Source organism: Gouania willdenowi, unplaced genomic scaffold (genome assembly GCF_900634775.1).
Source record: "Gouania willdenowi unplaced genomic scaffold, fGouWil2.1 scaffold_397_arrow_ctg1, whole genome shotgun sequence".
NCBI classification, from domain to species: domain Eukaryota; kingdom Metazoa; phylum Chordata; class Actinopteri; order Blenniiformes; family Gobiesocidae; genus Gouania; species Gouania willdenowi.
The window spans coordinates 2,771-26,156 of NW_021145158.1; the positions used below are offsets into that span (position 1 = coordinate 2,771).

Consider the following 23,386-nt stretch of genomic DNA (forward strand, 5'->3'; position numbering starts at 1 on the left):
AGAACCACTGTTTACAAGGACATGCAAGTCGGACGGAGAAGGACATGCAAGTCAGACGGAGAAGTGTGGAGTGTGATTACATGTCTTCTCAAGATGAAAACATACAATTGGGAGACATGGAGATGTGAGAAAGCTAAATGAGTTTAACCAAATAAATAAATAATGTTATTTATTTATTTAAATTGTTTGTTTATTTTCTTTGCTATCTCTTATTTGTGAAGGAGAAATCTTATTCTATCCTTTATTTATTCTGAATAATGTTAACACTCCACACCTAATTACATAGCCTAATTCTTTTATAGAGCTGAATTTGTCAGTTCATTTATTTCATTATTTTCCCTCATAATTATTATTTGAGATGTAATTTACTTAATTTTGAAGGTCAATTGGTGGCAAAAGTGTCTCCTGTTCTGTGTCTGAACCAGAGTTTAGCGAGATTATTGGCCCTTTAAGGTTAGACAGAATTAAAGTTAAGTTGAGTCGAACAATCATATTGTCTTTTGCTCTCTGTATTTATCCCATTCGTAGGGGTGACGAGCCCCAGCACGGTTTGGAGAGCTTCCTTAAATGCTTGGAAGTTACTTAACTTTAAACTATCTCTTATTTCAATCAATTATCAAGAATTTCAGGAGGACCCTTTTTTAAATCTCAGGCGACCCAGATTGGGCCACCAACCCAATGTTGAGAACACTTAATTTTTCCCTTAAACGTGTCTAAACCCAGTGAAGGTGTTTTATGGTCTTGCACGCTAAGTGCTGTTGGAACAAGAAGAAAATGGTTGGAGGGTTTTGGGGTATATTATTTTCCTATGATAAAATATAAATCAAAAATCAGAGGGACGTTGGCCCCTCCCTTCCCTTTTTTTACATAAGAATACATTTGGATTCTTAAAACCATATGATAAATATCATTGTAAAATCACTTATCTGATCATTTTGGATGTGTCTCCGTTTTCCTCTCTCTTGTGTCCGCCTGCCTTTGTGCCCTCCAACCTCCTCGACCTCCTTCTCCTCAGCCATAAAGGTCAAAGCCAGGGTCAACTGTACGCTCCTTTTGGAAATTTGAAGATCTGTCCCCACTTTTGCAGTTGGATTGGAAGTCTCTGTAGTCTCTGGAATAGATATTATGTTAGAACATCCACAATATGTCATATTGTCACGTGTCTATTTCAATCTATTTCCCCTTTGTTTCCCAGTTACAGTTATGGACAATACTTCCCTTTAATTCTCATCCTTCATCATAAGAAGCAGTGACCAGGCATGGCGGCTGGAGGAGACAGGATCGGAGTCGAAAAGGCGGTGGCATTCTGTTAGGAAACACTCAGAAACAGAAAGAGAGGAAACCATTAAGACTTAACTGGATAATTTAAAATATCTCTTTTCTTTAGTTGGATCTGATTCGTCTCCTTACAGCGACCTGTATTTTGGAAAAAGCTACATAATAACAACAACTAAGACGAAGACGTAGACAAGTGCACACCACAACGAGTATACACATATAACAACAAAAAACATGGACACTGAACATGTAAGGTCAGTCAAGGTCAAAGCCAGTCATTCCACTGAAAGTGGTATCATATATAAAAAAAAACGTCGTTTGGTGTTTTTAAACACCCAGAAAAAAACCCTTTAAAACCTGGTAAACTTTTTAGAAGGCCCAAGGCCTAAAACCATAGTTCTTTTAACAAGCAGCAGTGTTTTCTGAACACCCCACTACATAATTGGCAAAAACAGGGAGAAGATCTAGTGCATCAAAACCCAGGAGGAAAGGAAGGTGAAACAGAGGAACATGTGTAGTCAAACAGCCATTCATCGGTCAATCACTCAATGACACGTCCACGGCACATTCGCACTCACAACGCGGTTCTCTCAGGCATACGTAACGTGTCATCATTCAGTCACTCATGCACCGCACACGTTCATGCCTCAATTTTCACGTCCATGCATTCACAAGGTTTTGCTGCAGTGTCTAAGTGGAATATAGGTCTCATCTAACCCACCAATGGCGATAGCCAGTCCACCTCGTCTCTCGGGGTCAATGAGCTCTTATTGCCCCCCCATGCTTGGCAACCTTTTAGTGTTAATTAATTGCTTTTTACTGGTATCGTCTGATTACTAAGAGGTACGCTCCTTTTTACTTCCGCCTTGGCGGAGTCTACACTTAGAGTATTGTCCCTTGCAGTACTGACAGTCTACTAGCTGCTGATCAGGCAGCAATTGCACGGCCATGCACAATAACCAAACTCAACCCCGGTCCGCGGGGGAAACTCAACCGCTGTCCATCTCCAGAAATGTAAAAAAGAATCTCTGAATCAGCAGGAAACTCAACCACCGCTCTTGAAAAATAAGAGTTTGGGAATAACTCAACCACCATAAACTCCAGAAGTCTAAGAAAAAAACCTCTGAATCGGCAGTCTACTCAACCGCCACTCTTGAAGAATAAGAGTTTGGGAATAACTCAACCACCATAAACTCCAGAAGTCTAAGAAAAAAACCTCTGAATCGGCAGTCTACTCAACCTCGGTCTGCAACCTGAGGGAAACTCAACTGTCAGAACTTTCTGGGCACCTCTAATATCACTCAACATTGAACGGAGCACGCAACCTCTAATAACCCTCACTCTAAGGGAACGTAGAAATTTGTTCAGAACGGTATTCGGTTACCAAGCATGTATCAAATCAGGTGGACCGCTATCCCCCAAAGAGCGCTTTCCCTAGCAAGGTTTATCCTTTTTCTGCACATTAAACCAGGACTTCTTGTTTGAAAAGTAATTGCCTATGTACTCATAGCAACTAATGGGACATTTTTTCTCAGGAAAAATTTGGTACCCCCCCCCTGCTGTCGAGTGGCTTTGGGCCGGCCAGACAGTCCGACGCGGTTAAGGGGGAAGCGCGCAAAATGAAAACAATGAATGTTGAACTAGGCTGTCTGTCGCAAGCAGCTTCAAAAAGGGTAAGGTACAGATTGTTTACGAGGGTATCGGTCAAAAAAATGTCAAAATTTAAACTTGTTGAGGCTGCAGTCCTCAATCTCTGTCTCAATTTTCCTGAAATTGAGTAAAAACAAAAGAGAAAAAGAAGAATCGTTCAGAAATAACAAAGGAGAAAAACGTGTGAGCTCAAAAAAATCATGGCCAATAAAAATTAAAACTTCAGCTCCAAAAGCTGAGGCAACAGAGGGCTCTTTCTTCAGCGGATGTAACCATATCTTGCATTGTGGGGGGCTCCCCTCAATCAAGAGAATAAATGAAAGAAAAGCAAACAAAAACAACCTTATCAGTAACACTATTTTCTTCCCCTTTGTTTGTTGTTTTCTCATAAAGGCCAACGCAGTGTAAATAAATGAGCAACATAATGAATAAAAGCAAAGATAAATGATGGGCACACTTGATCTCATGTGGCAAACAGAAGGGTTCTGTGTGAAGTTCTGGTGGTCCTGTGTTTCTCATAGTTGTGAATGTGGGTGTGTGACTGTATGTCTGGTCTGTCTGCGTGTGAGAGAATAAATGAAAACAAAATAATCTAGTGCACAGTCAGAAGATAGAGGGGTTAGTATTGTGCGAAGGAGAAGCTTGTTGGCTATTTGCTAGTTGTCCCCCTCCATGCCAAAGTTCAAGGCTAAAGTGATTTAGCTCTGTGCGTGCGCGTGCCTGTGCGTGTGCGTGCGCACTACCACCAAAGGCTGTGGTGGACTTCTTGTGGCTTGGTATCCTTGTGGCTTTTGAAACAGTGTCTTTTTGGTGAAGATTTCCAGCAGACGTGTGACCAGTCTGCAGTTGCTGCCCATCATTCAGGCAGTAGTCGTGGCGTTTAACTCGCAACTCATTGGTGGGGGGAGTGTCCACTCCGACGCCCACAGGTTCTCAGTCTTTGATGATGGGGCATTGGCATGCGGCCCATTCATAGACGATGAAGAGTTGACTTGGGACTGAGCGAGTTATTTCAGCATTGCTTTGCTGAATGGGAGTTGAGTCCTTGAGTCCTGAAAGGTCACACACCTTTGATTGTCCATTTCCTTCTGATGCTTGGTCCTTTGAATGATGTTGACATTCCATTAGCGTAAGAGTTGAAGGTGATTTCATTCTTTCATTGAAGATGTCGTTTCTTCAGGGGACAACCACAAAGCCAACAGAAACTAACAATTTAAATAATAAAAAATGATAATGATGGTAACAGTAATATTAAAATAAAATAAAATGAAATACTGTATTCATCATAGTGTGTGTTTGAGTATGTGTTGCCCATCAAACATGAAATCAAAATAAAATTTAAAATAAAAATAAAAATAGTGTCTGTGTGTAATGGCACTATTCTATCGGCAGGGGAGAAGTGAGAAATCACAATGTTGTGTCACAAGTGTGTAGTGCACTAAACTGGCCAGTGAGGGGCGCCACCTCTCTCTTGGGATGGGTGTGGCGTGTGCGTGCGCCCGTGCGCGTGCCTGTGTGTGTGCTCTCTCTCTCTCCCTTTCTCTCTCTGTACGTGTGTGTGGGTGTGTGTGTGTGTGTGTGTGTGTGTGTGTGTGGGTGTGTGGGTGTGTGTGTGTGTGTGTGTGTGTGTGTGTGTGTGTGTGTGTTTGTAAAACTACATGTGTGGGGACATCAACATGAATACACAGTCACGTCCTGGGGACACAAAAATTTATGGGGTCATAAATCGTGTCCCCACTAAGTTTAAGCCATAAAACATGTAGTAGAGGTGCAGACAAATGTCTGCTGTGAATATTAGGGCATGTCACACAAGTGACCTTATCTGGCAAATTGTGTGTATGTGTGTGTCCCAGAGCGCCACTTTTCAGGTGCATTACGGTACTGCAGGACGGGGGGCCGGGTCTCCGTCACACACACTCACTGAATATGCAAATAAGCTCTTCGTTCATCCGCATACGAGGGGGCGGGGCTACATACGCTACTCATGCAAATGAGCTGTAAGCCGTCGAGGCGAAAGCAGGTGAGTACAGTACCTGTATTTTATGGTAAGTTTAATCATAAACATCACGTGATTTATATTAATTTAGCGTTAGTTTGTTACTCCACTAGTTACTTTGTCAGCTACATAGCTATATTTGTGTAAGCTAACGTTATAATTACGTTAGCTTAATAGCTGAAAGCTAATGCTAGTTATGCCAGTTATGCATCGTTTTTAAGTAAGATATTTGTTTAATGTTTTATAAAGATATGTGATGCTACACAGGGTTATCTAGGCAAGAGGTGATATATGTGAAAGTCAGTAAAAGAGAAATAACCGGAGCAGCCACGCTTTGAAACTAATACATTTTGAATGCTAGCAGGCTAGAAACACATGTAGGCCGCGGTCACGTTAACCGCAGCTCGGTACACAGTGAAGCTAATATGAAATACGCTAATACAAGCAGTTTCAAGTTTAATTAAATAATAATCATAGCACCTGCAGGTTAAAAAGTATGTAAGCCCAAAAGATTTATAATTAAATAAATAAAAACATAATTTTGAAATAAATACAAATTTTGATAAATAATAGACAAATATATATGGCCATTAAATTGTAAAATAAGGTATTGTGAATGAAATATATTTTTACTATTCTTTAATATTTAATATTATTTGATTATAATTAAATATTTCATAATGATTATTTTAACACTAGCTTTGATTAACAGATCAAGTCATTCTGCTGAGAAATGACATTATGAAATAAAAATTGGCTTTGTAAAAAAACGTTTTTAATTCAAAAAAATCTTGGAAAATAAATAAAAAGTCATTATTTTAAAATGTATGACATTGTTAAAATAATAATTATGATATATTTCAATATAATAAAACAATAATTATTAAATATTAAAGAATAACAAAACATATTTCATAACATTAACTTATTTTACAATTTAATGGCCATATTATATATTTATTTATCAAATTGGTATTTATTTTAAAATTTTGTTTTTAAGTATTTCATTCTGAATCTTTTGGGCTTCCATAAAAAAGTTAAGTTAAAAGCTTAAAAAACATTTCTGAGACTTAGCGGAGTAAATTCTGCCCCATACTGCATTCACAGGCTGTAATATCACTAAGTTTATCATTGTACTAGTTGTTAGAGCTACTGTCTAACAGCGACGAGTTCCTACTGTAAATCAATGTATTTTTTAAATATTATTATTTAAAAGGTTACCTCATTCAGATGTTGCCTAAGTATATGTTCATAACAGTAACTGTGCACAATAATAAAGTTTTAACCAGTTATTTTCTAAAATGGTGTAAAGTTAAAGAGAACATCCGAAATAATGAATTTGATTTATCAGTTAAACAAGGATTGAGGAGCAGTAAAGCATGATGTTTAGACACCATCAATATGAATTGTAATAGACACTTTTGTCCCGAACGATTTCAGATGTTTTACAGAAAATTATGGTTTTGTTTCCCTAGACCTGAAAATGTTTGGGAGAGCAAATCACGTGTCAGTTGAGGAGACAAATATTTCTGAAGCCAAAATGGAGTCACGTAAGACTGACGACACTGATGCAGTTCCCAGTGTCAAAAGCAAAGTCAAAGCACGTCACAGCAGCCGATCTGGAGCTACGTCACTGGACAAACTGGTAAATTCATACTCAATGGTGCGTCAGAGACTTTGGGAGACCCTCGCAAGGTGATGTTGGTGAACTCACTTTGCTGCAGAAAACATTTCTTCATTTTTTAGTGTGCTACAATTGGTGTAAAATGCCAAAATAGTGACTAAATTTCATACACTTACGGCGTCCCCACAAAGTGAGTTATGTCAAGATTCATAATTTGTGTGTACACTCAGAAAAGAAAAACCCACCTTGTGTCCCCACAAATGTGAGATAATGTACGAGTTACACACGACCCCACAATGCCAGGTATGTCTGATGTGTGTGGCTGAATATTAACTCAAATTTTTGAATCTGCAGGACACTAAAAGTGATGAGGTGACTGACGTATCTAGTGACGACACCGATCCAGTTCCCAGTGTCAAAAGCAAAGTCAAAGCACGTCACAGCAGCCGATCTGGAGCTACGTCACTGGACAAACTGGTAAATTCATACTCAATGGTGCGTCAGAGACTTTGGGAGACCCTCGCAAGGTGATGTTGGTGAACTCACTTTGCTGCAGAAAACGTTTCTTCATTTTTTAGTGTGCTACAATTGGTGTAAAATGCCAAAATAGTGACTAAATTTCATACACTTACGGCGTCCCCACAAAGTGAGTTATGTCAAGATTCATAATTTGTGTGTACACTCAGAAAAGAAAAACCCACCTTGTGTCCCCACAAATGTGAGATAATGTACGAGTTACACACGACCCCACAATGCCAGGTACATCTGATGTGTGTGGCTGACTATTAACTATCTAAGAAGTTTTAACACAGTTGTCACATTTCCAACATATAACATTCCACCCTGTTTAGTCAGGGTTTATATTGCAGAATGTGGACTATCCTTTAAACAAGACAATAGCCAAAATGTTTGCTTTGCTTATCTTCAAAGACTGAGTGGAATGTTGAATTTGCATTTTTAGGAATTGGAAGGATCAGTTGGTGCAAGTAAATGCTTCAGATTGCTGCCTCAGTTCAGGGATGACAGTGTTTCTGATGGACCTATACCAAGGCTCAGAAGAACAAAGAGTGTCTTTGTAAGATGTTCAACGTCTTAAATTACTTTACTTTCATTTTAGACAATAACATTTAGGTATTAATGTACATCATAAATGTCAAAAATTCATATGCATCTGACCAATAATTCTTTTTTTTTTTTTTTTTAATTTTGTTCAGATGAACGACATAATTCCAGAATGCTCAGAAGAGCTCTATGATTCCTTAGATAGTGGAGAAGAATACATTCCCAACTCTGAGTCAAGTGAAGATAGCTTATCAGATGTTAGTTCAGTTACCATAGCTAAACTGAGTCCAAGGAAGAAAGTCCTCCGAGACATTGCTTCTACATCAAAACATATTGTTCCTGACAGCACTATTGTAAATGAGGAAGATGGAGATAGCAGCGAGGCTGAGTGTGAGTGGACAGACGATGAAGACTGTGCTGGCACCAGTCAGCGACCTGTTCGGAGAAATGCTCCGGCATGTGTGGAGGGGCAGATTCATGTTCCTGCTGTTAAGAAGAACAATGGAAAAAGAGTGTATAACAAGAGACACTACTGCCTGTACTGTGAGAAGTCATGCAGCAAAATTGCAAGACATCTTCAACTGAAGCACTCTGATGAAGGTAAAGTCCTGGAAGCCTTCAGTTTTCCAAAGGGCTCAAAGAAAAGAAAACTTCATCTTGATTTAATAAGGAACCAAGGTAATTTTGCACATAATGCAGCTGTCATGAAAAAGGGGGAAGGAGAACTTGTTGCTTGCAAACGACCATGCAAGGACAGTAAGAGAGATGACTACATGCACTGTGCCTACTGCCAGGGGCTTTTCATTCGTAAGATTCTTTGGCGACACATAAAAGTGTGCCAGTTCCGATCAAAAGAGGCCAGACCACAACGTGGAAAAAACAAAGTACAAGCTCTCTGTAGTTTTGCAGAACCAGCTCCAGATGACATTAGTGAACGAATATGGAAGCTGCTCAGTGTTATGCAGGCTGATGAAATCACAAGTGCTGTAAAAAATGATCGTCACATCATCAGAATTGCAGAGCAGTTGCTAAACAAAAAAGGATCATCTGATGCATCTCAAGCCTATATTAGGCAGACTCTGAGAGAACTTGGAAGACTTTTGATTGCTGCGCGAAATGCTACCACACTTAAGACAATGGCAGATTTTATCAATCCCAAAAAATATGTGGAGGTTGTCAAAGCTGTAAAATTGACATGTGGATATGATGAAGAAACTGAAAAATACAGAGTTCCCTCACTTGCAAAGAAAATAGGAAATGCTTTGTCAAAACTCAGCAAAGTTGTAAAGGTCCAGGCTTTAATTGCTGGAGACAAAGTGTTGGAGAAGAAAGCAACAGACTTTCAAGAAGTCCACAGTGAAAAGTGGAATGAGCTGGTGTCTGCTACAGCAGCACGCAATGCTTCAGAATCACAATGGAATGTGCCAACAATGCTGCCGTTCACTGAGGATGTGCAAAAACTTCACACCTTTCTGAACAAAAACTGTGATGAATGCAGCAGTAACTTGTTGGAAGAGGCATCAGAAAAGAACTGGTCTGCACTTGCAAAAGTGGTCATGGCTGAAATTATTTTGTTCAACAGACGTAGAGAGGGAGAGGTTTCAAGAATGCGGCTTTCTTCTTTTCTTACAAGAGACACATCTACCCCACATGGAGACATAGACTGGGCACTTTCTGAGGCTGAGAAAGTTTTATGCAAACACTTTACAAGGGTCATTATCAGAGGGAAAAGAGGACGTGCTGTCCCCATTTTGCTTACCCCTAAAATGGTGGATGCTCTGGATTTGCTGGTGAAAAAACGAGATGCTTGTGGCGTCATAAAGACTAATCAGTACATGTTTGCACGGCCATCAGCAACGACCCACTTCAGAGGGTCAGACTCGCTCCGAAGTTTTGCTCTTGCTTGCAGTGCGAAATGTCCAAAGGCTTTGACCTCAACAAAGTTGCGAAAACATGCTGCCACACTCTCAACTGTACTGAACATGAGCAACACAGAGATGGATCAATTGGCCAACTTTCTTGGCCACGATATAAGGATCCACCGTGAGTTCTACAGACTACCAGACAAAACCCTCCAACTTGCCAAAGTGAGCAAAGTACTGATTGCCCTTGAACAAGGAAGGATTGCAGATTTCCAAGGAAAGAGTTTGGATGAAATTAACATTGATCCACAGGGTATAAAGACACTTACTGACATACATTTCATCAGCACTTTATTGAAAGTTTTCCTGGACTGAAGATGCGCATTTGTTTTGACAGAGGCAGCTGGGGAATGTGACCAGGAGCCCAATGAGGAAGAGCTCTGCGAACAGGAGCTTAGTGATGAAGAGCCTAATGACAAAGAAGATGCCACAGTTCCTGGGACTCCGTGCACAGGTATTGACTGAAACACAGATATAACATATTGTAGTAATTTTCCATTTCTTTGCAAATATTCAGGTACACTGATGTTACCAAAAGCTTTTAGAAAAGCAGCAGCTGATATATTAATATAAATAATAATAAATGTTATTTGTAACACACTTTTATTCAGGGAATCTCAGAGTGCTACAGGAAAACACATTTAAAATCATTAACAATTATAAGCTTTCTTAAAAAGGTTTTTCAGTTTAGCTTTAAAAGAGTCCAGGTTTTATGTTTCTCTTAGCTCCACGGGGAGGCTGCTGCAAAGCCTTAGCACAGCAGTGTAGTTGTATTTCGCTAAGAGGATGATCTATAAAACTGAAAATAGTTGTTTGCGTAAATCAAACATGATGCTGATGCATGGTGAACTGACAACTTAAAAAATGCTCTATTCATGTACTTTAAAAAAAAACAAAACAAATAAGGAGCAAATAATACAATAAATCCAGGATATAATTATTTAGCTTCATAGTATAGTCCCTAAAATCAAACACATTAACTCAGATGTGAGCGTTCAGAATTTGCAGTGTTTCTCTTTAACAGCTCAGAAATTAAAATTTTGGGCTTTGACACTTTTTATAGAAAAAAATGAAAAAAATAAATTGAGATTATGAAGTAGTGGTTGCAGCTCTGCTTATTTGTATATTGAGAGTGATTAAACTTTGATGTGTTTAGATGTCTCAGAAAGGAGAGCTGTCCAAAGTCCTCGGGGTCAGAAATCATCACCAGGACAAAGACGAGACTGCCCAACAAGACATCAGCCAGCCTCAAAAGGTGACGTCTGAAACCCACTTATGTTTGTCAAACTTGCCTGACGAGCCAGTGTTTCCTCTCTGTTGTGTTAGTGTGATCTGTGGTGTAATTTACTGTCCTGGTTCCACAGTGAGACATTTTCTTTGGGAAAATGCTGGATTTGTTGGGCTACCTGCAGGTGTTTCTTCTAAGATCTAGTCTAAAGACAGATTTTTTTTGTTTATTATTTATTTATTAATGTTTAATAAGTTTGCTATTGTTCTTATTTGTAGTTCTATTTAAAAAAAAAAAAATGTTTTATCAAGGGGCAGCACAGTGTTTTAGTCCCTGTGTCCTGAAAAACTTGGAAAATTATTGACCAATCATGGAAAACATGGTAAATGAGAAAAAAGGTCAAATGTCCTGGAAATGGTTAAAAAATTATTAGGGATGCACCAAATGAAAATTTGTGGCCGAAGCCGAATGAAATATAAACACGTGGTTGTTAAGTTTTTCACTATTTTTTTTTTTAATAGTGCATAAATAGCCTAGAATACATTTTTAGACATGTTTTAAAGAAAGTAAATGTTTATTGAATATTCTGACATTTTTTAAATATTCTAGTAGTCTTTGCATTTCAAAAAAGCACAACAAAGTTTTTCATTTATATTAACCCTTCGAATAAAAAAAAACTAAAGTGCATTAAAGGGGAGGTACGATGAAAAAATTACTTTCTAATGGTTTAGCTACAGTGATATACATCCTTTACGCTCATTCAGAGGAACAAAGTCTAAAATGTTCTGTTTCCTCCCTCCCTTGTTATTCCACGTTTTGTAAAAACAAAGTCAGCTTTAAACGGGACAGTTTGATTTTGCCCACGTTGGCAGGTGATGTCACCTAACACGCCTCCTAGAATGTGAGCTCCTCCCTCTCCAACTAGCTAACAGATAAAACAACACTGCGGAATAATATATAGAATTTACATTATACTTTATTACCATATATATATATATATATATATATATATATATATATATATATAAAAATACAAACTGCACTAATTTTTCTGCTGCCGATTGTGTTGGGAGTCACTGCTTGGAGCCACGGACCCATTGTTTACACAGCTGTTAGCACTCCGTGCTAATGCCACACCAGGCAATGTAGTGAGACCCGGCATTGCTTGTGAATTGAGGAGGAAACAATGGGGATGTTTACGGATTCGTGGCTCACAGCGCTAACAACAGACTCGATAGTGGAATTAGACAGTTTCCAACTTTTACGCAGTGACGGACGACGAAGAGCGGTAAGGAGAGAGTCTGGCTGTGTTTGTGAGCAGAAAGGAGGGGCTGGTGCTGCTGCTCCTGCAGCAAAGCGCACACACTTTTCCGACTCAAAATCACTGCACGTTGTTTGATTGCAACATTGCGTCACACGCTACTATTCAGCCTTGCTTTAAACTCACTAAACTGAAGACCGAATGTTGCTTTTTTTGCAGTATTCGGCCGAATATTCGGTGCATCCCTAAAAATTATTCATCCTACCCCTGCCAAGGCAAGTAGGTTAAAAGTTATGCTCATGCATGTCCGTTGTCACCTTATCCTCTGGGCTACATTAAGGCGTACCGCTTCTCTGCTTCTGTGTGTGTGTCAGCTCTGTAACAGACTGCGTACCTGTCTAGGTCAATCCCACCCAGCGACTGCAGAGATACAAACAGCAACCTGTGACCCCGAAAGGGAGCAAGTGGTTTTGGAAAATGGATGGATGAACTGCACTCAGTCTCTCATTGAATATTTTGTCTCATTTTAGGAAAATCGGTTGTAAAGAGGAAATGGACAGCGAAGGAAATTGGGGCTGTTGAGAAGAAGCTGATGAGGTTCATTCGCTCTGGCCAGGTTCCAGGTAAAAGGGAATGTGAGGATTGTTTGAATGCTGATCCTGACACTCTCAGAGACAGAGACTGGAAAAGCGTCAAGTACTATATACACAACCGGATCGTTGCAAGCAAGAGAGAGTTAACATCACACAGCTGAGTCAGTAATGGCTTTTTATGCAGGGCCGTTAGGGACATTATTCAGAAAAAACTCTCTCCCACACATGAAAAATTTATCTCACACAAAAATGAAATATATTCATTTATGTAGAATTTTGCGTGCATGCATATGAAAAGCTCTCGCACACTACTGAGATTTCAGTGTAACCGGAAGTTATTTCAGTGGAACAGGGAGGTATTTTATTCTGACAGGGAGGTGGCACCGAAGAGAAAGCCTGCATCGCAGGTGTTTGAAATACCTTCCTGTCATAATAAAATACCTTCCTGTTCCAATGAAATACCTTCCTGTTACACTGAAATATCAGTAGTATGTGTGAGAGCTTTTCATATGCATGCGTGCAGGATTCTACATATAAGTGTGGGATTATACGTGTATGGGCGCAGGATTGTACAAATATGGATAAGCACTTTCATATGTGTGCGTGAGAGAAAATATTTTGTGTGTGAGCATTTTCATATGTGTGGGTCAGAGTTTTTTTTCTGAATAATGTCTCTAATGGCCCCTCATAGCTTTTCTTTTATTTCTTTCTAATGGAAAACATTTTAATGAGCATCTCACTTTGATTTTATTAGGTATTCTGGAGAGGAGCATTTTTTTGAACGTTTTAGTTGAGATAAAACGTGTTGTATTTAAGTTTGTTTTAAAACAGAAAGTTTATTCTCAGTTTAAAAAGACATATTTCAGTTTGTTTAAAGCAGAACATAAACATTTGGTGCTAAATTCACTTTTTCTTTCAATGAAAATGAAGACATTCATCTGTGTGAAGTTTAAAGTCTTCCACTTTTATTTCACCTCTTAATAGTAACAATAATGTTGCCTGATGTTTAACATGCTGCTTTCTACTTGTTTGTATTCCATTCTAAAATGTTTGTACTGTTTGTGGAAGAAGAAGAAGAAAACAGTATTGGTCACAAATTGATCACACAGTTTTATTTTTGAGTTTTTCAAAATAAAATATTCATGATAAATGGATTTTTCATTTTTATTGCTGTGTATTGTGTTGTGCTTGAAGACTTTGCCACATTTAGATAATTAGCTAAAATCTTTTTCCACAGACTCGGCAGTCTGATCATTGTCCCTGAGGGGGTGTTCTGTGTGGGGGGGGCACGGGGTTTGAAGGTATCTCAGTGGCGTCTGAACTCCTCAGTCAGACACTGCATAACTGCTCTCATTCAATATAAAATGTGGATTCTGGTTGTGATAGGAATTCCGGCTCTTTTAAGAAAGCTGGTTCTAATGGCTCGGCTCAATAAAAAGAGCCGGCTCTTTCGACTCCCATGTAGCTCCTCAGATTTTTTGTTGCTTTAATTAATTTATGAGCAAAAGTAATGTAAAATTATTATTATTGTGTTTTTGTCTTCTGTCCCCTCAGAGACTGAAGAACACATTGTGTGTGTTCATGCAAATCAGGTTCCTCGTAATGTTATTAAAACAAAGTTTTTGTGTGTGAGTATGTAAATTCGCTGTCCCCAAAATGTGACTAATGAGTCAATGATAAAAAATTATTTCATGATAAAAATAATTCATGGTGAAAAAGCTGTTAAGCATAATTTTTACTTCCTGCTTGATTTTTTTGGGAGCTGCAGGACCTAAGGAACATGATGTCCCCTCAAGTGATAAAGGAACTGGTGCGCCCCACAACATATAGTTTTACAAGACTGTGTGTGTGTGTGTGTGTGTGTGTTCACACGTCAAAAAAAAAAAAAGAAAAAACACAGCAGCGACGTGTGTGTGTGTTTGGCTCTCTGTATTTCTCTCCCTTTCTAAAAAGCTGACACTCGTCAAATGAAAGCATTAAAGCCAAGCCATGAAAGCATGATCTGAGTTCACATCATACCAAGATTGTATATGCGTATGCATATATTATTTGTTTATTGGGTTGTTCATCTGTTTGATTCACAGAAACACAATTTAGGTTAGATTCGGGGTTTTAATCTTTCGGTACAGAGGTGAACTCAGATCATGGCACCGCTGGGATGTTTTGGAAACTTTGGTTGCCCGTCTATCTCTGGTCAGGACCTCACAGGCTGTCTGTGGGTGTCCGAACAAAACCAAAGTAAATAATGACCTAAACAAAATATCCGAGCCCGAAGAAAACCAGAGAGAACCTACAGCATTAAAAAGCACAGAACCTCAACCATTTGAGCCTTTCTCATGGCTATTCACTGCGTCAAAACACAGAACAGCTGAGGATCAAAATCAAAGCTCAAAGCTGAAAATCAATACAATGCTTGACTGGTTCCAAAAAAAAATCAACACAGAGCGAATATATATATATGTAAATGAAAATTTACATATATATATATATTTATAAAGGCAGCTTTACCTTAGTCCGAATTGGTGTTTGAGGTTCAACCGATGGTTCGTGCTCCAGTCTCTGTCCGAGGGGTGGACAGAAGATGATCCTGTTCGTGACGCCAATTGTTACGGCAGAATTTACGGTTGACCTCATTTGAGACATGATTCATTGCTCTGGTTGAATGATGGAATTCAGGAGAAGCATTGATGATTTTATAGAAAAGATTTATTAAGACTAAGACTAAGTAAAAAAAAGAGAGTACAAAATTATGTCCGTCCGGCCAGACGTTCGATGACAGAGTGAGACAGTTCTGATCCAATACGTATATTCCCCTCAGTCCCCCTCCCTCCTCCCCCCAGGGGATAGAGATACAGAGAGAGGGAGGAGGTGAGGACAGAGGGAGAAAAAAGGAAAGACAGTTTGTTCTTTTGGGTCTAAACAACCAGTCCTGTATCTGTCGGTTGTCATAGAGACGGAGGAGTGTGCGTTTGTGTTTGTGTGTGTGAATGAATGGATGTGTATGGCGTGTGTGTGTGACATGTGAGTGCGCACACAGAGAGTGCCTACGCACCTGTCCTTGGGAATGTTTTGGGGACGATGTGAGTGTGTGTGTAAGCATATCATGTGCTTTGGACAAGGCAGTCTGACCCAGAGTGAAGACAAGTTAAAGTTGAAGACATGAGAAATCACACAATGAAAAGTTACACCCCAAGGCTTAAGGATTAAAATATAAGTAATTATATTATTAAGCATAACTAATTATTCTGCCCCAACAAAAGTATTAGCAGATTTCGCCCGCCGTCCATGACTTCTGGATAGCGCCCTCTGCTGGTAAAAAAAGTACTGCGATTCAATTTTCACAGCATCGATGTGAACCTTGATACCTATGAATCGATTTTTAACTGCCTTACAATTAATCGTTACATCCCTACTTGACAGGTATGGCTTAGATCTCAGTGCAGCCTTCGATACAGTGGATCATCATCTACTGCGGCAGAGACTGGAATGTGTTTTTGGGATTAAAGAAACAGCGCTGGGTTGGTTTAAATCCTACCTGTCAGACTGTCACGGCAAATTTCCAGTTGACCTCCTTTGGAGACATGATTTGTGCCCTGGTTGAATGATGAAGTCCAGTCAAAGCATGATGATTTTATAAAGAAAGGATTTATTATAAACTAAATAAAAAGAGGACAAAAAAGCTTCCATCCTGTAAGAACGAAAGGCAACTAACTAGGAAAGTTCCACAGCTTCATCTTTATACTGATAGAGAAAAGTCTCACCCTGATGAAAGAAAAGGAGGGAGTCAGATGCTCCCAACAGTGGAGACGTTGGAGCAGTGATATCTGTCTGTCTGATAATGTGTGTGCGTCAGTTGGTGTGTGTGTGTGTGTCTGTATGTGTGTGTGTCTTCCAAGAGAAGAGGAATCATGTGATCAGGTATCGACTAGTCAGCCTGGGCAGAATGACCATTGAATTGACCTTTGCTTTTACCGACAGCTTGAGTCAAGTAAAAGCAATGTCAAAACACAAATGGAAAAGACAAAGACAAAACAGAAAAAGCACAAAATGGAAAGCGAATATACTACTGTGACAGGGTGGAATGCTTCCGCCCTCCTCCTACCTGCTTCTTGTAGCGCTCCTCCCTGCGCACCTGGGTTGTCTGCTGATTACAGGGCGGGCACCGAAGGGATTTAGGTTCAGATTCCTTGGTCGCTCCTGTGCGCGGATCTCTCCTCCTCCGTGAGTCTGTGGCGTTGTACCTCTGGTAGTATCGCGGTGGCTTAACACGCTGTGGTCACCCTGCGTCAATCACCACCGTTCCTCCTCGTTGGTAAGTTACCTGCTGCCTTTTACGCACCATTGGCTGTCACTTTGCGCTCAAAAGTGCTTTCCCTCCAGGGCTCTGGTGTAGGCTGACGGCTGGCTGCTTTGGGCGCATTGATTGCTACTCTTGGGTGAGTTTTACGCAGAGTCGCTCTTTCTGCTGCTGTGCGCACCGGGCACTCACGGATATTTCCTTCTTCCCTAGTGCCATCGCAGTGCGCATTGGTCATCGACAGCGGTTTGTTTGAGTCATCAGAGTGGGATGTTTGAGTAAGCGGCATGCCTCGCCTTTTGGCCCAGCTGGCTGTGCCTAGTCCGTCCTAATGCCTTCCTTTTTATGCAGTGTGGTGCTTTGATAGGCGCACCTTCTGCGGAGGCCGGGAGAGCGCCTCTGTTGGGGTCTTTGGACCGGTGCTTCTTCTGACCGGTAAGCTGCTGGTTTCTGCCTGGCTCCTTTAAAATTATAATCCCTCTGTCTCCTAATGTGGTGCTTTGATCTCACAGCGGGACCAAACTGCACCTTCCGCGTCTGCTGGGAATAAGTCTTGGCCCACACCATTCATCGCACCGTGGTGCAACTCCTCCCACCTTTGCTGTTCTCGATATTTTAAAATACAGTAACCCTCCCAAGCGGGACTTGGGAGTTTCGCTAGACATTTTGTTACCAATCCGTCTTTAAGGTTCTGTCACTGTATAAGTATTGTACATATAATTTGTGCATGATTGGTATTTGATTTATTTTGCATTTTGGGTTTTTTTTTGTTGATTTGCATGTGTGTGCTTTGTTTGGATTTGTTCTGTTTGATTCTTCTGTACTAATGGACACGAAATGAGTACTCTTTTAAAGAAATGCTGTGAAATAAAGAACTTTGCTTGTTATAATTAAGGGTTCTGTCTCTGCCCCATGATTGAAGGTAAAACGAGCCTGTCTGCCTTTATTCAAGGTCCTAGGTTTACCCTAGGTGGCGTTGTCACTTAATAACTTAAAGATCCCGCTTATTTTGCCACACTACTTTTGTATATTTTTTCATTTTTGATTCTCATTATATTTCTACATTTTCATTATTGATTGTTTTTATATTTCCAAATTTGTAATATTGGTTCTCTTTATATTTCTGGGCCGATCCACAAACATACTTTGCTCAATCCACAATCACAGTTGAGGTATTACACATGATAATTCATGATAAATACGCACATAAATGAGAAAACGCGTGTGTAAATTGTTGATGTATTTGTGGATCTGAAAAACGTGAAAATCTAAAAAGTACATGTCAAAATTGTAAATATATTTGTGGATTTTAAAAACTTAAAAAAAAATTGTGAATCTATTTGTGAATGTTTTTGAGACAAATGTCTCCCCATAATCATCAGTCTGACTGGATGGTCTCAGAAGCCTTTTGGTGAGGTTTTCAGCAGAGCTTTCCCCCCTGGTGTGACAGACCTCTCTGAATATGGTGGGGGTAATGCAGCACCTCCTTAGTTGGAGCCACTCAGCACTGGAACTCTGCTCTAGTGTGATGTTCTCAGTTTTGTGTGATGTCACCAAAGATGTTTCAAGGGACGCCATATGATGGTGTTGATGTTCAGAGTCCTCACGTAACTTCGGCATCCTTGAGCTTGGACTACAAAATAAAAGCGAGAAATAAAAATGGCGGATTGCTCAAAGTGTTGGGCCTGGAGTCAATGTCCTAATTTGGCAGTTCTGCTGCAAATACTGTGATGTAAAAGTTCAAAAAACATTATAGAGAATAGAAAAATCAAAACAGATTGAAAAATATGACCAAAACAGAATATAAAGATATCAACGGAGCACCTGAAGAGACTAATAGGAATCAGTCTTCTGCTGGTGGTGTTCTGAACCTGTGTTAGCATCTATAAGGGTTGTTTAACCAGGATCCTGGGAGTTATTACCCCAGGTGGTGTTGTCTTTCCCTTAGTGTTGTCCTACTATTGGAGTTATCCATCTTGATATATATATATATATATATTTTTATATAAAACGCCCTAGTGGGGTAATTACAGGGTAATATCATCTAATAGTGTATCACACAAGAATGGACCAGAAAAATTTGGTATGGTACGACTGCAGGAGAAATTCACAGCTTAACACTACAGAAATGTAAGTAAAAGACCACAGACCAGAGGATAAGTTTAAATAGCCGGCTTGTATTAGAAAAAAGAATAAGGACATACAACAATGACAACATAAAACATACAGTAGCAAAATCACAATTTTGTGTGAATCCCTTTTTGTCAAGGCCGGATTAGCAACACCAGGGGCCCTGGGCACTGAGACTCACCAGGCCCCTTCTCTAACCTAATACTCACACCAATTATTTTATATATATATATATACTCGCCTTTCCAGAATGAGAAATCAAGCACTGTCATCTCTCTCACAAATTACACAACAACAATGAAATAAAAAAAATCATCACAGCCCAGTGCATGGCTAAGGATTATGACAATAAAGTGTTCACATTAAAGCACCCAAGCAGAACCTCCACCAGTACTTCTCAAATGTTACTGACTGAAGATATAACAATGCCATCACATAACACAACTGAGTGCAGGTTGCATTCTGTCACCAAGTCAGCTGGATAACTTAACACTGCAAAAAAACAAATATGCAGCACTATAACTCTCTGCATCACACCACAATGAATTATGCAAGATACATGTTGTAATAGAATAAGCAAAATACATGTATTATCTGCACAATCATAAGAGTTTATAGTGGCCTACTCACTTCACATAACGCACAGTGGTTCTTACCTTTAGAAGTTCTTCTTTGTGGTCTTTTTCTTTGCAAAGTTGCAAATCAAGTCCTCAAAGTCCAGCTCCCTCACCAGCTCAGATTCTATGGCCATTATAAACCCCGCAATAAATGCATTGTTGCATTGTGAAAACACTTTGCAAGGAAAGCAAAAAATATCTCCCGTTGATGGTGAATATATAATCCATTCTCGTGGAATAGCTTCCCCATTGTAAATGCGCCGGGTCAGAGCGTCATTAGTAAGGGAGCGCGTCTTTCCCTCTGCGTCGTTCCCCCTCCGTGAAGCAGGATATTTAGCCGCCCGATTTTGAAAGGCTGAGATTCCTTTAAATAAAATTTCCTTGCGGGTGCTTTCTGTAAGCGATCCCCATAGTGCAGGGTCTTCAGATATTGAGGAATTACCTTGTTCCGCTTGCTCTTCATTCATAGATGCCGCTTCATTTTCTCCGGTAAGGATAGTTGCCGCCGTTAGCTCAGGCTGGGCATCACTGGTAGAAGGCGCTTCCAAGCTAACATTGCTGCTGGCTAGCTCGAAACCCTCCTCTTCAATTCTAGCTTTTTTGAAAAAGCTGTTAATTGGCATAACATTTTTTATAGCTGTCGCTTCCTTTTCCTCCTTTTCTTTTTTCTTCTTGCGCTTTGCGTGTCCGCTGGGCTTTTTGTTGATGCTGCTGAGGTCCATTTTCCGCCACTTTCCACTACATACACAATATATGGAAACTATGGAAACCACCTGCTAAGCCCCACCCACCATTATCATTAGCCAATCTACACAATGCATTGCCACCCGCTCCCAATCATTACCTGTCAAGTCAACAAACTGACATATAAGGGAGACAATCACGAGAGTCCATTTCTTGTAGACAACCATTATTTTATTCTGATTGGACCATTATTATTTCTGCCGGCAGAGGGCCCCTCTATGCCCGAGGGCCCCTGGGCACGTGCCCAGGTTGCCCATATGGTAGATCCGGGTCAGCTTTTTGTTAAACCTTTTTTGTGTTTAATTCGGTTGGGTTTCAGATCTATTTTGAGTTTTACTGGTTGCAACCTTTTAGTTAATTTTTTATTCAAATTAGTTTTATTCAAGTGTTTCAATGTATCATAAGCTAACTAATTAGTTTGAATCACATTTAGGTACCTTTTAAGTTGGACAGTTTGTTTACAACAAACAATTGTAAAATACCCTTTTACAATTATTAGAAAATAAAAATACAAAAAAAGAAATAAAAAGAATTCAGCAAAAGGCTGAATCAAATCTGTATTTCACAGAAAAAAGTCTCTTCTCCCTTCACTCTGACTTAGCAGTTCAGTTCAGTCTTTATCCTCTGCAGTGTTGCAGAAGTATGGGTGAATCCTACCAGTTCAGATGAAAACCATGCACCTATCAGCAGAGGGCGTAGCACTCGAGGCAGATGCACAGCTCAGAAGGTCCACGTGGTTCGAAGGCTGGTTCGAGAGCGGCTCGCCATCTTGTTTCAAACACGTCTTCTTCAAAGCTCACTTTAGCTGGATATTTTTCAACCCACACTAAATGGCCTATCATACACAACATAAAATGGGTATGAATACATAAAATAAAAACACTGGGTAGCTCTAAAACAACGATAATGTGCATTTCTGTGTTGCTTTTTGAAGCAGCACCGCCATCACGTAATGGCGGACACGAGCAGAAAGACGGAACAGCGAACAGAGTTCGTGCCTTCATTTAGCTTTTAAATGCACTTTACACCTTCACATTTTACCAAAAACAACATAAATACGCTACCATAGCTTTACATTTACATGAAATAATAAAAAAAAATACATTCCTCTCACTCACCAAGTCCCGTTTATCACGGTACCAATCTCTGCACTGGAACAGGTTGGAAAGCAAAAATACTTTTAGACTAGTTTTCTGCTCTCCTTTCTTCCTTCTCTGCAGCAGCACCACCTGTATGCGTTCTCACTGCTCTCTATTCTGCAGAAGCTCCGTGTATGTTTCTGCCTGGTCTCCTTTTCTCCTTTTTATGCAGCAGCAGCTCCGTGCATGTCTCCCTCGCTTAGCAGGTACATTTCCGGGAAACAATCCGGTTGGCTGATGCTAGTCACATGGGTCACGCAGCTGCGTGCTTGATAGGAAATACACTTTTTTTCAAAATTTTTTTTATTTCTTGTTATTTATTAAAGTAGATTAAACAAATAACCCACAAATTCACAGTTTTAAACTTTTAACAAATTCTTATAAATAAATAAAATATGAAAAACGTTTTAACGCATTTTATCATATTTACCTATTTAATAACTCTTTTCACATTTATTTATTTTCTTTTTTATTACTGTTGTTCATAACATGCTTTCACTTTGATAAACACTGTTAACCTGGGTTAATTATATATATATATATATATATAAGTACAACAGTAATGATTGCATTACTGAGCCTATATGCTGGTGAGCTTTTGTATTTTTTTTAAATTAGTTACATTAACGTGGTTAGCAGTTAACGCTCAGGTTATTTGTGTCTAAAAGATGGAGGATGTCTCTGTGTTCACAGATCACACAGTAAAAGATGGAGGAACAACAGAACAAAGGAGAAGCAAACACTATCGGTTCAACGCATGCGGAGACTACGTCACTTCTTATACTTGTATAGAAAAAAACTAAAATTCTGCCGTGATATTTTAAATGTAAACGACCGTAAGACATTTTAAAAATATTGTTATAGTATATATGGTTGTAACAAAAATCTTTATCCTTGCATTTTAAACCAAACTCAATGTGACCAAACTCAAGTGATGGAAAAAAAATAAAAATACAAGAAATTACGTGTTCATGTGGTTCATGTTCAATGTTCATGTGTTCAGTTGGTCAAAAGGCCAATGAACACACACACATTTTAAGTCATGCTTTGCAATGTTTATTATTTCAATGATCATATTTATTTATTTTTATAAAAGGAACAACACACATTCAGATCATAGCCTATGGATCATTTTCATTTCTAGTCCTTGGACATTTTGATGTAAAACTGTAAAAACTGTAAAAAACTATTAAAAAAATAAATGCAGTCATACAAATACTATAGAAACACAATGAGCAGGTTGGAGTTTCTCTGGTGTTTAGGATAAACTATTAGTTTACTATTAGTCACTAATGAGTGACTTGTGGTTTGTGACCTCTGACCTCTAAAGCACAGCTGAAAGTCTCTGTTACTCTTTCTGTCTTTTCTTTGCTTCCATTCATTGAAAAGAAAGCAGTGAGTGTCTGACTGTCTTTCTGCTGGGACGCTTGTAGGATGGAGAACGTGCAGAATAACATTAGAAACAGGAAGTTCACCTTCAGCACCGTCAACTCCTCACCTTCCCCAAACTCTACAGACCCCCGGACGGCAGCTACAGACAGACGCTGGTGCTCTACGCTGCCGTCTGTTGCTCTGTGATGCTCTGTGTGAACACTTTAAGTTCCAGTTGTCTGTCATCAACAGCTGGAACAATAAGAGTTAAACGTCCATTTATTTATGTCACAATAAAGCTGGATTTCCTTTGTTTGATTTTACATTGATCTCATTTATTTTTCTATTTTTCTGGTTTTTAACTTGTAGCTTGAAATCATTTTCCTGGACAAAACAAACAAACAACAAAAATGGATTAATAATCTTGTGCTTTTATTTTGAAGAGGATAAATCGAGCAGCAGAGGATAATTTAT

General features: G+C 39.4%; 1 protein-coding gene across 1 annotated transcript; it reads left to right on the forward strand.

Moving 5' to 3' along the window:
- Positions 1 to 4,935: 4,935 nt before the first annotated feature.
- On the forward strand, positions 4,936 to 23,119 carry LOC114460081 (uncharacterized). The gene is made up of 11 exons (XM_028442108.1): positions 4,936 to 4,973; positions 6,400 to 6,569; positions 6,903 to 7,025; positions 7,510 to 7,623; positions 7,763 to 9,785; positions 9,870 to 9,986; positions 10,689 to 10,787; positions 12,552 to 12,644; positions 14,169 to 14,242; positions 14,383 to 14,456; positions 22,975 to 23,119. Exons 2-11 carry the CDS (start codon positions 6,408 to 6,410, stop codon positions 23,117 to 23,119), a joined length of 3,024 nt encoding a protein of 1,007 aa, XP_028297909.1. The 5' UTR covers positions 4,936 to 4,973; positions 6,400 to 6,407.
- The last annotated feature ends 267 nt before the right edge of the window (positions 23,120 to 23,386 follow it).